The 16,433-nt window shown below is 40.0% G+C and overlaps 1 protein-coding gene and 1 long non-coding RNA gene across 7 annotated transcripts in view; both read right to left on the bottom strand.

Moving 5' to 3' along the window:
- Positions 1-5,618: 5,618 nt before the first annotated feature.
- PPP3CA (protein phosphatase 3 catalytic subunit alpha) overlaps positions 5,619-16,433 on the bottom strand; it is a 196,509-nt gene continuing 185,694 nt past the window's right edge. For 4 of the 6 annotated variants that reach the window (XM_083367840.1, XM_083367839.1, XM_083367841.1 and 1 more), the window contains 3 exons: positions 15,406-15,503; positions 12,089-12,118; positions 5,619-7,390 (listed from right to left, as the gene is read on the bottom strand). In XM_083367840.1, the coding sequence (XP_083223966.1) occupies positions 7,194-7,390; positions 12,089-12,118; positions 15,406-15,503 (325 nt within the window). In that variant the 3' untranslated portion in view covers positions 5,619-7,193. The remainder of the gene's footprint in view (positions 7,391-12,088; positions 12,119-15,405; positions 15,504-16,433) is intronic. The other 2 variants (XM_083367843.1, XM_083367844.1) reach the window with 1 other exon arrangement.
- Positions 7,988-8,990, bottom strand: LOC310643434. The gene is made up of 2 exons (XR_014493072.1): positions 8,697-8,990; positions 7,988-8,326 (listed from the first exon to the last, which is right to left on the bottom strand). It is a non-coding gene; the product is annotated as an uncharacterized lncRNA (long non-coding RNA).

The raw sequence follows: 16,433 nt of genomic DNA, 5'->3' as shown, positions 1-16,433 counted from the left end.
TGCAAGCCAGGTCCGCCTGCTCACCCTCGACCAGTTCACGAACGAGAGGAGCCTTATTAGAGACGGACCTGGCGTTCAAATACACCAGCCGGAGCTCAGGGGGCTGCACACCCTCACTCCCGGGACCTTGGGGTAGAGCCAGAGGGTCGGAGTGCCTCACCGCTTGTAAGCAGCGGAGAGGCCTTCCCTGAGATCGATACGGCCCTCTGCTCCTCCATCTGCTGCCATTCCCTGATGTCGTGGGAATAGGTAGCCCCACGACCAGCCCTGGAGCCCCGGAGGTGACCGACCCCCGCTCCTCCCCCCTGCGATCTCCGTCGGCCCTAGCCAGAACAGCGGTAGTTGGGTAGCTCCCCTTATCCAAACAACCAAAAGAACCCTCCCGCCTCCCTAACCCCCTAAAAATTTTTGAAAGAAAAATAATCAGGGGCCTCTTATTAGGTCTACGTCGAAGGCCCCTACCCGTGCCCAGCCAACTCTCAGGGTCCCAATAAATGGGCCCTTCCTCGAGGTTATAATCGGCTGGCAAGGCGGGTCGCACCCAGGAGGGGGGAGCACCCCTGAGGGCGCACAAGTCCGTGGACGAATATTTAAAGGAAGGCATAAATAGCAGTCCGAATCGCAGGCAGTCCATAGATGATAGTCCATGAGGAGGAGATGTGGCCCTCGGGTTCAGATGGACTTGTTGCTTACATACCTGGCACCCAGCTGTGTGGCAACAGCTCTGCTCGAGCTGCTCGACACCCTCTCAGGGTTGGTGGTGGAGTTCCCCAGGTTTATAGTGCTGGGTGACTTCAACCTGCCTTCCCTGGGAGGGTCGTCGGAGTTAGCCCGGGAGTTCATGGCTTCCATGATGGCCATGGACCTGACCCAGGTAATTCAAGGCCCGACTCATGTGGGGGGTCACACTCTCGACCTGGTGTTCCTGTCTGGACAGTGGTTGGATGATTTGGGAGGGGGTTCACCGGTCGTTGATCCCCTGTCATGGTCCGACCATCATCTCCTGCGGCTGGTCTTCTGTTATGCCACCGACCAGATGGTTCCACCCCAGGCGCCTAATGGACCCTGAACAGTTCCAGATGGCGCTTGGGTCTATACCCATCGCCCTCACTCACAGCCCAGTTGATGCCTTGGTTGATGCCTGGGAAAAGGCACTCAACTGAGGCACTCAACTGTGTTGTACCCTTGCGACCTCTGACCCGGTGCAGATCCCGTTGGGCTCCATGGTTTTCTGTGGAGCTCCGGGAGATGAAGCGTCGGAGACGGGGTCTAGAGAGCGGTTGGAGGTCCAGCTGTTCCGAATCTGACTGATTGCAGCTAAAAACCTTTATAAGGTCTTATCTTGCTGCGATGAGGACGGCGAGGGCTAATTACTTCGCTGCCCTCATTGCGTCTGCAGATAATCGCCCGGCCGCCCTGTTTAGGGTGACTTGCTCCCTCCTTAATCAGGAGGTGAGAGAGGAGCCCTTGCAGGGGTGGGCCGAGGAGTTTAGTCATCATCTGATGGACAAAATCGCTCAGATCTGGGCCAGTTTGGACTCTAACTGGGCAGAGTCGGATGTGGAGGAATCGGACGGTCTTGAGCATGTTATCTGGACTGAGTTTGATCCTGTTTCCCCTGATGATGTGGACAGGATTATGGGGAGACTGAGTTCCACCACCTGTTTATTGGACCCGTGTCCCTCTTGGCTAATTTATGCAGCTCAGGAGGAGAGATGAAGCTGGTTCCAGGCAGTAATATCTGCCTCTTTGAGTGAGGGTGTCTTCCCTGCTGCTTTGAAGGAGGCGGTGCTGAGGCCCCTTCTCAAGAAGCCTGCCCTGGACCCAGTGATTTTAAACAACTATCGTCCTGTCTCCAACCTTCGCTTTTTGGTGAAGGTTGTGGAGAGCGTGGTGGTGCATCAGCTTCCTCTGTTCCTGGAGGAAACTGATTATCTGGACCCGTACCAATCGGGTTTCAGACCCGGGTACAGCATGGAGCCGGCATTGGTCACACTGGTGAATGATCTCTGGCAGGCTCAGGACAGGGGTTGCTCCTCTGTCCTAGTTCTATTAGATCTCTCAGCGGCTTTTGATACCATTGACCATGGTATCCTATTGCGGCGTCTCAGGGGGTTGGGAGTGGGAGGCACTGTTTTGCAGTGGTTCTCCTCCTATCTCCTAGGCCGTTCGCAATCGGTGTTGATGGGAGGGCAGAGGTCTGCCCCGAGGCCTCTTGTTTGTGGAGTCCCTCAGGGGTCGGTTCTCTCTCCCCTCCTGTTCAACATCTATATGAAGCCGCTGGGCGAGATCATTTGTGGTTTCAGGGTGGGGTATCATCAGTACGCTGATGATACCCAACTTTTTCTTTTGACCCCAAACCAACCCAGTGATGCCCTCGCCATGATGTCCCGTTGCCTGGAGGCGGTCCAGGTCTGGATGGGGAGAAACAGGCTTCGTCTCAATCCTGCCAAGACTGAGTGGCTGTGCATACTGGCATCTCAGACTAACCAGTCTATTCCACCTTTAATGATGGGGGGGTGAGGTGTTACCCCCCCGTCAATAGGGCTTGCAACTTGGGCGTCCTCCTGGACTCATGGCTCAGTTTTGAAGACCATATAGGAGCCGTGACCAGGGGGGCCTTTGCCCAGGTTCGCCTGGTGCTCCAGTTGCGGCCCTACCTGGACCGAGATGCCCTGCGCACAGTCACTCATGCGCTCGTGACCTCCTGATTGGACTACTGCAATGCTCTCTACATGGGGCTGCCCTTGGGGACCACCCGGAGGCTTCAGCTGGTGCAGAATGCAGCCACGCGGGTTGTGATGGGGGTTTCCCGATACTCCCATGTAACACCTCTGCTCCGCGAGCTGCATTGGCTTCCGGTTGCCCTCCGGGCGAGATTCAAGGTGCTGGTGATGACCTATAAAGCCCTAAATGGCTTGGGTCCGGGATATCTGAGGGAACACCTGCTGCCGGCATCAAGCTCCCTTCGTCCTGTGCGTTCCCACAGGGAGGGTCTTCTCAGGGTACCGCCGGTAAAAGATTGCCGGTGGACAATACCCAGGTGGAGGGCCTTCTCTGTGGGTGCGCCTGCCCTTTGGAATCAGCTGCCTGTAGAGCTTAGGACTGCCCCTGACGTTCGTTCATTCTGCCGGGACCTGAAGACCTGGCTCTTTGAGCTCTCTGGCCTGGTCTGAGCATATTAATTGGGATTTTAACTGTTTTTAACTGGGGTTTTATTGCAAGGTTTATATAATTCTTTTTAATTGATTTTAAGTTTTGTAATTGTTGTATCTGTTTTTTAAAAACCTTGTGAACCGCCCTGAGTCCTACGGGAGAAGGGCGGTATATAAATTGAATAAATAAATAAATAAATAAATAAATTTGCTAGCAAAAAACACCAATTTTGAAGAATGGTTTGCACTTATGATTGTGACATTTGCTCAACGCCCATGATGATTCACTTAAGGACTGGCACAAAATATATCACAAAATTGGATCCGTCTATGTAGGTGCCTTGACTTAAAACTGCAACAATTTATGAATGGAAATCCAGTGCCAATTGCAGTTGTAAATTGAGGACAACCTCGTGTAATGTGTCAACTTACGACAATTGTGGCTTATTATATGTAGTCCAGGAGAACCTATCTCATTAGTTTATATTAAAATAATGATTTGAGGGAGATTGGTCAACCCATTTTATGAAATCATCAGAGGCTTCCGGAACTGCAGGACTTGTGCTAGCTTTAGTGGGGTTAGGGTTAGAATCCTAGATGTAAAAAATTACAAAGGCAAAAAGGATTATGCTCTGTCTACTTCCACCCAGTAGTAATGAAAAGTATGAAACTATTGGTTGCATGTAGTCTCTGATATTAAAAGCTGTACGTAAGTATGTCAAGACGGAAGCTGGAATCTTCGTACAAGAAAATATTATACATATTTATATATAATATCTATAAACTTGGTGAGCTTCCTGTTCCATTTAAATAAAAAACATTCATTCCCTAAAATGAAAGAAAATTTAAAAAATGCTAATATAACAAATATGTAGTATACTGTAACAAATTAATCTAGTAAGGCAATCAATAAAAGGAAATTCATGCACTTACTGACCATATCCATTATGTTACGGGCCTGGACTAGTCTGCAGACTTAAATTCAAGTCTGTCATAAATCTTGGAAACTTAGTAATTAATTTTGGCTCATTCACTGTCCTGCAGCCCAATTGACCTCCCATGAAAACCACACTGAACTTCTGGAGGAAATGAAGAATACACCTGTTACAAATACAAAATAGGATGTGTTAGGAAATGGGATAAGGAGGAAGAAAATAATAATGGGTTCCGCAAATGTCAGGATCCATGCATTATGGGACCCAAATATTTGGATTTCACCTTCTTATGATGGGCAAGATAGTTCACTGCCTGCCATTAGAATTTGGAAAGAAGAAAACCTGGAAAGGCCATTTTATTTTAAGAGAGAATGAGGGAACTTCTGGCAGGGGATTCTGAACTACAAGACTTGTTTTTCCTGTTACAAATATGCACCTCACATATATGAATGAAAGGCTAATTCTGAAAAGAATTTTATTTGAAATGCCTGTTTTTCATGGGTATGGTGGACTTTTTAAAGTTTCCTATGCTATTTATTTATTGCATTATACTGCTTTATTTATAAACATTAAACAATGTTGTCACTTGAACATGGATTATTAGGCAGATCAGTGCTTTTTTTGTCAATAGAACAAAATGGAATTCTGGCACCTTTTTTGATGGATTTTTCCAAGCTTTAAAAGTAACTTTTGAAAATTTGATGTCTGGTCCACGTGGACTTGAATCTCCCGGTCGAGCATACCAGGTCGGCAGCAAAATCATTAAAATGGTGCATGTGGGCTGCTTGTGTGTCGAATCCGATGCATGCGTACTTCGGCCGTGCTGGTTGTGATGGCGCTGCTCGGCTTGTGATTGGTTGTGTGGTTGCGCACTGAGTGCTTACTACAGGTGGCAACCATTATGTTTCGTTACACAACTGACATGTGTGGGTGTGTGTACAGTGATTGACCATGTGCGAAAGGTAAATAATTTCTTATTTTAAAAAATCGTTGGTGAATTGAAAATCTTTTTAAAATTTTTAGTCTAAAAGTGTGACCTCAAATTTAAAAATGAAAAAGAAAAATTACTTCTTAACCACCAGTCCTGCTAAGAACTGAATATATAATTTTTTAATAAAAGATTAACAAGATGTGAGTTCCGGCACCTTTTTTCTTACAAAAAAAGCACTGAGGCAGATTATAATTTCAATAAACAAACAGCAAATGAGGAAAGCAGAAGTTCCCACATTCAGTTCCTTGAAATTTTAAAAGATGTCTCTGTGAAACCAGGTATGCAATCTCTTATTATCAATAGACTAGCCTTCTTCAACCAGGTCACTCTTGGTGTGTTGGACCTCCTATCTGAAGACTTGTCAGTCAACTGAAAAGGCAACAAGGATACTCCTTTGGGCAAGTCAGAGAGCTTGTGGACTATGAGAGGTAACACACAAACCAAGTAATAAAGAGGTTTGCTCCCCTCACTAAGAAACCCGAGCGAGTGTTAAATATGTACTTTCACATACTGCAGATTTAACAAGAGAGCTTCTAGGTTCATGCACATTTTTATTGAGTAGTAATATAAAATGCTTTTTTTTTCATTGTTACAAGTGCATGCTTTGATTGCCAACATTTCATAAGTCAAATTACAAAGGCAAGGCTGTAGGCTGTAGTGAATTACTTGGGCACTTATACAATTGATAAAAAATATCAGTGGACTGTTTTGTTGGTTTTTCCTCCTCCTTTTAAGACTGAACCAGTTGTAACCCGTAACTGATATATAAAGGGAAAAAAAAGTGAAAAAAAAATCACACATTTTGTGGCACATGACAGAACGTAACAAAATGACTAACTCATCATGACGTTAACAGTTCTCATGCATTTAGTTTCACGTGTAACTACAAACTTAGTTTAAATTTCACAAGGTTTGCTAAACATGCTAACCATCTATATGTGCACTGACAAGCTTATATTAAAAACTTTTTAAGAATACTCTCCCCCTTAGATTTTTTCAAAGCTTTTTTTGATTACAAAATTTCAAAGGCATTAGCATTTTCTTTTTAGAGAATATAAAGTACGCCAGTATACATACATTTCCAGTATAAGTCAGACCACTAAGCGCATTACAGTCCCATACAGGCCTATACAGCCAATTTTTTTTTCTTAAAAAACATGCATAGGCAGATTTTTTACAGAATATAGATGCTTTCACTGCACTTAATATGGTGTCTTGTTCACTATACTTAAAAATGCACCACTCATAAATATTTAAATTCAGCAAGCCACAACCAAGACTTGATTTACCAAAAAAAAAGTAAAGAAAAAAAGAAAATAATCCTAAATATAAACTGAAACGAGGAAAAGAAAAAAAAGGATATCATTATTCCAGTTTTTTTTCCTTAAAAACAGAAATGAAAAAGATTTCTCACTGCCAAATTAATTAAGGTAAATGTTATAATTAAAGAAGGGTATTCAAGCACACTAAAGAAACCTGAGGTAAGCGTAATGTATACAAAATTAAACTGTCTTTTTTTTGGCATTTTTAACAAATTTGCAACGTTCTTTTTTTCTTTTATATATATTTTTTTAAAGATTGCCTAATTATTATTATTTTAGATAGCCGTCGTCTGACAAGAGTAGCAAAACATTATCAATAAATAGTCTCCTTATTTAGTTTGTACATCACTCTGTTAAAAATGGTTTGGATGTTGTCCATGTATAGTGCTGCGACTGTAAACGTACAATAGTTAGTAAGAAATCAGACAAAGTTGTCATGTCCAGTAACATAATAATAAAAGGCCTTTCAGTTAACATATCTAGAGGTTTCCAATGCAATAGGAAAACACCTTCATTCCCCTAACTTTGCAATATAGACCAGCATTAGCTTTCATTTATTTCTCTACAAGCATTTTAAAGGCATGTCCAAGGAGGTGTTACACCTCCACCCCCACCCCACCAAAATAAAGTTTACTATCTCTTCTTAGATGATATTGTAAACCGAATCCAACATCTGGCCCCAGAGCAGGTAAGCTACTGTCAGAGGCAAGAAAATCCAACTGCTGTTGAGCAGCAGTCCCACGGTGCCCTGCTGAAAAACAAAAAAAATATCCCTGCAAGTCAGAAAGGGTCACTGAATATTGCTGCTGTTACTGCCATTGCTGTCAGTGCCGTTCGTCTCTGACGAGATTCCCTTGTTGATGGAATTCAGGTTGGCATCAGAAGGCATGGCATCCCTGCGTGGGGGCATCCTCTCATTGATCCGGTCCAGGCCTTTCGCTTCTTCAAAGCTTGTGATCTTATGCTGTGGTGAGAATCCTTTGATAGCTGAGGGGAGAAAAAGGGAGTGGGGGAGGAAAAGAACAACAAAACAAAACGAGAAAGATAGTCAGTAGGGACAAAGGGTTGGCTTTTTATCAGCTTACTGATCAATGAGTGAGAAATTCCTTCAAAGTAAAGAAAAACAAAATGAAAACGCAATTAAAGCTTCTGAGTGTAACCGGAAACAGCTAAAAAAAGGTGAACAGCCAATGTCTCTTGAATAATTGATATGCTCCCAACAAAATCCAGTTCTGGCATTTTGTTCTATAGTTTAGGCTAAATGGACAAGTAGACTTCAGAGAAAGAGAAAAAAAGACAACTAAAATGAATTTTCTTAAAATCTGGAAGCCAATTCTCATTAAGAGTTTTCTTTGGGGATGGCGGGAATTGAGGATCACAATTATTTCTTGTAGGAAATTTCATTTCCTTCCATAATGGTAGCTGGAATTATTGCAAAAAATCTGTTTGGTCCTAACATTGAGGAGATTAACTCAGTCTGATACCAACAATAAACTGTGAATATGAATGGAGGACCAATTTGAAAGGAGGATTTTAAGAGTACTTTGCAATGAGGAGATAGCAGTTCTGGTTTTTTTTAAAAAAAATGTGGATTGCCCTTACTAATTTCATTTATGATAGAATTTAAGCTGATTTCATATATTATTTTTATTTCTTTGAAACAAAAGGATAAAATTTAGCAATTTTGCAATTCATTGCAAGTTTCAAAGGCTCTAAAAGAAAAATTAAGATTTCAAAAGTATAGCTTATCCAAGGACTCTTCCAATCATATAGATTAGCAAGCTTGCTATGCTGCTCTCTAGGAAAAGTCCAGAGGGAAAATATAACAAATCATATTTTCAATCACTATTAAGATAAAGGGTCCAAACTACAAATAGCATCTATACTTTTGCTCTTCTCACAGGAATTATTCACACCTACTAACTGCTATAATAAGGGACGTGGTGGCTCAGTGGGTTAGGACGCTGAGCTTGTCGATCAGAAGGTCGGCAGTTTGGCGGGTTGAATCCCGAGTGCCGCGTAACAGAGTGAGCGCCTGTTACTCGTCCCAGCTTCTGCCAACCTAGCAGTTCGAAAGCACGTAAAAATGCAAGTAGAAAAATAGGGACCACTACGGTGGGAAGGTAACAGCGTTCCGTGCGCCTTTGGCGTCTAGTCATGCCGGCCACATGACCACGGAGACGTTCTCGGACAAGCGCTGGCTCTTCGGCTTTGAAACAGAGATGAGCACTGGCCCCTAGAGTCGGAAACGACTAGCACGCATGTGCGGGGGAACCTTTACCTTTACCTTTACCTGCTATAATAGAGCCAAGATTAAAAAAAACAAGGTTTTTTTTAAAAATCAGTTGTTAAATAACTAAAGATCCTGATTAATCTAGAAGAAAGCCTTTTATTCCCATCGATATTTCTTGAAGCCACATTTAACTGTTGTTCGAACAGAATTTCTTTTTTAAAAAAATGAAAAGAAAGGGGTTGCTGAGTTGGAGGCATGCTATGTAACAGCTGAGTTTCTTTATTGTGGTATCCTGACTGCCCCATTGTTAAGGAACCTGCGTTGTATACATAAGATTTGTCACTGAAGGAAAACTTTTTTACTGTATTGTACGGAAGATTTTCAGTGTCTTCAGCGTAGCAGAACTGATTGTGTTATTCAATACAATAAACTTCTGTCAATCCCAGACAATTATAAAATAATCTCAACTGTGGTTATTTAATTTGCCACGGACTCTGAATGTAATTCTTTTAGCATATTTGGTGTTCTTAACTTTGAAAGTATAAGAACAAGAGTGAAGGGAAGCGAATCTAAAAATCAACAAACTTTCCCTTTACCACTGGCATTGAGTTTCCCATTGCTCTCACTAGGTACTGCATAAATTTTGGTCCCTTCAAAGCAGACATGTCAAACTTGCCGGATGTCAATGCTGCTAATATCAAATGTTATTGTTTGACAGCAACGTCATATGGCATCACGCAACGTATTGGAGCTTTTTCTCCATTGCCGGCAATGGGGTGGACACGGTTTCCTGATGAAGCATCTGGCCCGCAGGCTGACAGTTTGACACCCCTGCTTCAAAGGCTCCATGCAAACCGCTTTTCTTAATGTAGGGAGAATTTTGGGCAACCATCTGTTAATATTGCTTAATTTTTCAATTGCTACTATTCTCCATGCCTCTTTTTATTTCAATAAAATTCCTATCAAATGCTTTATATTAGATTTCAAAAATATTTGGTTATGCTTATGTCCGCTCAGGTTTTTTTTTTACATGCAGAGAGTCCAGCTAATCCAAACAAAAACACAGGGGAAAATTATTTGATGAATGTGAGCAAAAGAAAGAGTGTAAACAGATTTTGTTGGTTTGTTGACTATCTAATCAAATCTATTTTCTAATAGAGGGAAAGAAAATTCTTTTCTGAATTTTGATTTGATTTTCAATTTTGCTGTCCCTGGTATTATTAAACTTGGGTAAAGTTTTGTAGAACTTCTCTCATGGTGACGTTTTGCCCACCATGGCCATGGAAATGAGAACTGCAGAAAGATTTGGAAGATTGACACCCCACCCCACCCCAAATTATGTGATGATTACTTTTATTCACTGCCAGGTGGAATCTACAACATACTACGCCATCTGAAATGGCAGTTTGTGAAAATTCCAGCAAATTGCTGATGGATTGGATTTAAAGAACTAAGAGTGGAAAGAAAATTATTAATAGTTTATTTCTACAAAAACTTGTCCAAGAGGATTTTAATAATTAGATCATTATACTTTTACTTGAACAAGAATTTGCAAGTAAAAAAAATATATATATATAACTGAATTATATATATATAACCTCAGAAAACAAATAACTGAATTTGATTCTAGTTCTCTCAGGGAAGACTTCAGTATGAAGTATAAACTGCAAAATATTTTTCATGTATGGAACACTGTTTCAGCAAAGTACTGGATATCAATCCAATACATTTGAAGTTTGCACACTAGCATCTTTTTTGTGGAAACTGCCAAAGGGCTAAAAAAATATCCTTTTTTTCTGGCACTCTCTTTTCCCACATATCACTCAAGTTTAAAATCTCACCCATTCCCCACCAAATTTCAAATATGTTTCAGACTAAGTGATGGGTGAATGGTGACTCTTTGAGATCATTCCCTTTAAATATTCACCACACTGGTGCCAGACCCATTCAGTTATGAACCAGGTGTGTGATGAACAGCAATGAAGTAGAAATGGTCTACTTCTGTGGAGTATGTGAAGCTATTGGAGGGGTCCTGTGGCCTGGTGAGGCCACTGGTGAAGCTCTTCTTATAATCACATTCTCTATTTGATTTCCCAAAGGTGAAAACCATTATAAAATAGTGATGAAGTAAAACTTCCATTACAGTACAAGGTAATAATAAATAGAAGTTTAACCTGAACAAGATATATTTCCAGAATGGGAAGCATACTGTAAATTAATCTTTATGTCAAGAAGACATATTTATACATCATAGTGTTGAAGAATGTGTTCTGCTGCTGGTCAGACAATGATTATTAGCAGTTTACATTGAGAGTAATGCTAGAAACACAACACAGTCACACAAATCACAGGAAAAAAACAGCCAAACTGTCAACAAGAATGCACACTGCAGAGTAGAATTTGCCAACAGGAATAGAGAATTCCAATGTTAAATAGCAGCTCACTCACTGCTATTTAGAAAGCAGTTGTATTTTCTCTTACTTATTTCTATGATTCTTTTTCCACCTCTGTAACAAAAACTTTCTTAAAAGCAAAAATAGATAAGAGAAGCCAAAATGGTACTATTACATCTTGACAGAAAGCTAATACTTTTTTTTCCTTAAGAAAAACTCACATTTTTATGTGGGCAAGAACAAAATACAACTGAATATATTTGTTTTGTTTTGTTTTAAAGGGGAATTTTAGAGTCTTCTCATCTTGCAAAATAATTTGAAACATTAATTTTCTCATTGCACAGAAAATATTTCATCATAAAAATTGGAGACCTCTTAACTGTGTAACTAAGAAAATTTCATAGGTATTGGAATGAAAGATACGCTTAAGAGAGGCAGCTTAACATTTTGCATTCAAACTGCTCTGACAGTAATTTATTTGTGCCCGAAATCCTGTAAAATAATGCTGATGTTAAGAGTGAAATTACAGGAAGTTCCCAAGGCTTGAAAAAAAATACTGTCTTACCATCCTCTCATTGTTTTAATGATTTTTTTTTCTTCCCCCAAAGGGTATTTTAAAATGTGTGGAATTACAGAGAAGACCCATTGACTTTTCTATGGACTTCAATACAGGGGAAATTCCTTTCAATTTTAATTATGTACTCTCCATTTTCAGAGATAGCTAAAGAGAACATGAGGAATAGATTGGTCCCCTCAAAAAAAACTGCTTGTTTGCCAAATAGCTTTAATTGGATTGCAAGCTTTCTTATCCTTGTGTGATATTGATTCAGCATTTGAAGCTTCATGGACACATATCAGAACATTTTTGCAACTTTAAGAAACAACACCAACAACAAAAGAAACACTTTCCCCTTTAAAGCAAGTAAACTTAGGTTAATACTGAGCCACAATTGTTAGCTCAACACCCACACACTCTATACAAGCTACAGCAAAAATGAATACACCCAGCAGAGCCCTTATCTGTTGTAACCACAACAGAAAGGGATCTGGCCAATTTACCTTCATCAGCCTCAATAGCCTCAACAGTAGCTGAAGAGAAGAAAGGGGTAGCAAAATGAATGAGAAAAATGAGCAGAGGATTTAACTCTCAGAACAAGTCAGTGAATAGCAAAGGAGCTAGTACACTTAAAAGTTACTGTAAGTGCTGGATTTTGACACAGAAGACAACACAAAATGCCACATACAAAAACAAACACAGGTATTGTAACTGGCAGGCAATAGATTTCTTGTTTATTTTGCAGGGGATGAAGAAGCATGTGATCTGGTGTTTGAAAATGACCACAGTGGTTAAATAGAATATAAATCGGAAGTTCCAATGATTAAGTCATTTAGGACAAGAACAATTGCCATATTTAATGGGGCAAGTTAAACAGAGGAGCGCCATATAGAAAAAACAAACTTTAAGCAGGCAGAAGATATCACCACCATTGCTGAAACAGCATTTTCGCTCAATTCTACTACCTGGTAACCTTGAAGATGCCTTGGACTTCATCTCTTCTAATTCTCAGTAAATTGGGAATTGTTGGGAGTTGAATTCCAATGCATACAAAGGGCATAAGGCTGTGGAAGTTTGGTCTTAATAGCAATTTTTGAAGGAATATGCTATTTGTGAACATTGGTGAGCATCTTTTCCTCCATTTTCTGTTCATCATGTGTGTGTGTGTGTGACACAAACCAGTGTCAACATTTTGTTTAATGCATTTCTTATTATTTTTTAATGCACTGATATATTTTGAGATAAACCATAAATGGCTGAAATTCTAACAAATGTTAGAATTCTATGTTCAGTATGTATGTATATGTAAATTTTTGAATGGAACTAAAATACTGGAAAACAGGCTGTTTCATAGTCGTTTGTAGTATAACACAGATTTAAATTTTGCCTTTTGAAACTGGGCTTAAGAATATACAAGCAGAAATTAAAAATACTTTCCTTGGGCAGCCAGATGGGTCTAACGTACTATCAGCCTGTGTCTGACCAAATCAGAATATTATACTTTTGCAAATGAAATATTTAATATGGACATCTGTGATATCTCATTAAATGCCATATTGTGTCAAGGATATGTTCCCCCATAGAATCTAGAGCCCTTTGTTGTGGAAAATAAGAGAATTAAGTAATAAAAATAAATATGCATAATCAACATGAAAGAGAAAATAAAAGAACAAAGATGAGCCACAAGATCTAAACTGCATGGAAATGTTGAAAATAATGACTACTAAGAATGAGCACATTTCACAGAATATATTGCCCATATTTTCTGTTAATTGCTCTTAACAGAAATTATGTGAATTTCAGTATATTTGATGAATGGTGCAAGATATTAACTAATGGGTATAGTAATGTTCTACTAGATTCAATACTGCGGTATTTGCCAGTGTGTAGTTTAATGAGACTTTTGAATGATGTGACAGAAGGAAATTTTACTTCTTTAACTAGGACTGCAGTGTTTTTTGGTAGACCAAATTATCTGAAAGTCAAATATCCTCTAGGCTCTACGAATTGCATGTGTATCAAAAATACTCTGTCATACTGCAGCATTTACAAAGCAGAACATTACAATATATGTAACACACAAGCCACCAAAAAGAGAGTTTACCACAGAATACCTGAATCTTCTAGATAAGAGAAAAAGAGACAAAAAGGGGAAAAGTACAGGGAAGAAACTCCGAGAAGAAATGGGAAAGTTAGAGGCTGAGACTGAGTTATTGGAAAGGCGAATGTCCATGTCTCATGGTTACTAAACGTTGCATCATAATTACAGTAGGACACTCATGGGTGCATGAAATATATGTTAAAAACAAATAACAAGATAACTGTTATATACATTAATGAATTTGATTGTGGCTCCTTACTTCAAGAAGTTTATCCTACTAGCTATACTCCATAACATAATTCATACAAAATATGTTTTGATACAGTCACTGGGTAATAATGCTTTTCTGCTGCATTTAGATCAGAATCACACTCAATTAATGAATGCTTTCTCAAGTTCATTTATGACTTCCCCATCTGTGAGTTAGTGATTTATTAATCACTAGATTTGCCATTAGATTTGTACCTATGAAGGAAACCTGGATTCCAATTGAAATGTGCAGATTTCCTTCAACAAAAAGAATAGTAAAGACACACTTTTTTGGAAAGGGGAGGCAGCATTTGAGGGGGTTGCTGCATTCTGCTGTGGAAGAAGAAAAGGATAACACATTCCTGAAAAATACTCAGATTTGTGTTGCCTTTTTGAGCTATTTTTCTAAAAAAATATCAGTATCCCTGAAACTGTATTCCCTAATCTGCTCCTTGTGTTTATGAAACCACAATGGGTTCAGCCATCATGCTAAACATGGGGCTAAAAGAAACACCAGTCTATTGGGATGCAGTTAAATGAAACTAGACGCTGTGCTCACTACACCAATCTTATAGACTTGGCTTTCCCTTTAGCGTTGCTGCAGGAAAGGAACAGAGCAACACTGGAACACCAGAAGCGGAATACCAGTGTTCCACGGTTGGCCATGCCCACACCCCCATTTTACCTTTCCCACAATACAGTGTTCATCACATATGCACTGCAAACACTGTCTGATGGGAAGTTAATACTATAGCTAGGCCAGCCAGACAAGCCAATAGCACTAGAGGTTACTGTCAGCATCACACCAGGTATCGAGGATTCCAGTGTATGCTTGCTTACATTACGGAAGATTTTTCAGAATTATGCATGTTATTAACAATACTACACAGGCATATTCATGCAGAGGGAATATCTCTGCATTTATAAATTGGGCACTCAGACACATTTTGTACTCTTCCTATCTTCCTTGTGACTTCTTAAACAGATGCAGATCTATATTCTTGGTGCTCAAACCAATACGGGGTAGACTAGGGAAAGAGTTTGGCTTGATTTGAACATTTTATCTTTATGTTTAATCCCCAGGCATTTAGGTGTACTACAAGGAAGCAGAACTTTAGGAAGCTAGCACAGATATGAATTAGACATACCCCCATCCCCCAAGTTTGTTGTGGTTCTTCTACAAAAGATTCCTTCCTGGAAATTAACAAATAATCTATTTTTCTTCTAAATAATATCAAGTGGGATAAATATGGTTTGAAAATTAAGACTTGTTTTCTCTCTCTCTATCTATCTGTGTGTGTGTGTGTGTGTGTGTGTGTGTGTGTGTGTGTGTGAAACCCAATTTTTTAAACTACGTTCCAGGTCTGTGGTCTTTCCCTCATTTTTTTTCTTGAAAATACTGTATTGTTATAATGGAAAGAGGATGAAAAATTTAGGTCTATCACAGTATACATGTGCAAAAGCACTTACCACTTTGTAGAGTTTGTTTTCCTCCAGAGAGCACGCCGCTGGGCAGCATTCCTGTTGGGGTCAACCCTTTCAGCGTCAGCACACTCTCACTCTCTTCCCTGATAGGAACAGAATGAGACTGTCAGCTGTGGCTAGCAACAGATACAATCAGAGGAAACAGGTTGTAAAGCTGGGCACCTTCTAACCCTTCTCCAATTGAAGAACACTTCTTGTTTTACACCTTTTTTATTATGGCAAGCTGCTTTGGACACCAGTCTTTCAGTAAAAAAAGTAGGACCACATATAGTAAGCAGAACAAAATTCCCACTAATACAGGCCCAGGAGTTATGACATATTGTATACCCACTTATTGTCTTAAGTAATTATAAATCTCAAGTCCATCTGGGTAGGTAGAGGATTTAATCTGGAAATGAGGAAAGTTTAAATAGTAAAAGCATTTTTTTAAAAAGAAAAAAAGGTAACAACACATGATTATTAACCACATCATTATAATGTTCATATGACACTCCCCCCCATTCAATTGTGACTGATTTTCAGAGACTGCTTGGACAAGTTTCTCCTTGGCAAGGATTTTCAGAAATGGCTTACCATTGCTAGGGCTGAGGAAAAAATGACCCAGGTGGTTTCATGCCTAAAGTGGGACTAGAACTCATGGTCTCCTGGTTCATAGCCTAATGTCTTAACCACTACAACTGTCTCACTTAATAACAGAAATGATATGCCACCATTTCTTCTGCTGAAGGCTTCAGGAATAATCTTTTGGGGTTAACATTCTGAGGACTGCTGAAGCTAGTCAAAGATAGCGTCAGAGCCAAAAGGATGAGATGGGAAACCACCCTTTCCTTGTATTTTCAACTCTCTTTTCTCTATTCTCTCTCTCTAGGTTCCAGGAAAAGGATTGCTAATGATTACTAACTACCAGTGATCTATATTGCACTGTTTAGAGCTCTTCCAATTAAGGTAAAAGCTGTAGGAAATTAAAGCAAGGCCATAAACAGCCACAGAAGTGCAGACCCTCACATACATGG

This window comes from Vipera ursinii (genome assembly GCF_947247035.1).
Source record: "Vipera ursinii genome assembly, chromosome: 7".
NCBI classification, from domain to species: domain Eukaryota; kingdom Metazoa; phylum Chordata; class Lepidosauria; order Squamata; family Viperidae; genus Vipera; species Vipera ursinii.
The sequence above is the reverse complement of the archived record's forward strand: the minus strand, read 5'-3'. Positions and strand labels throughout refer to the sequence as shown.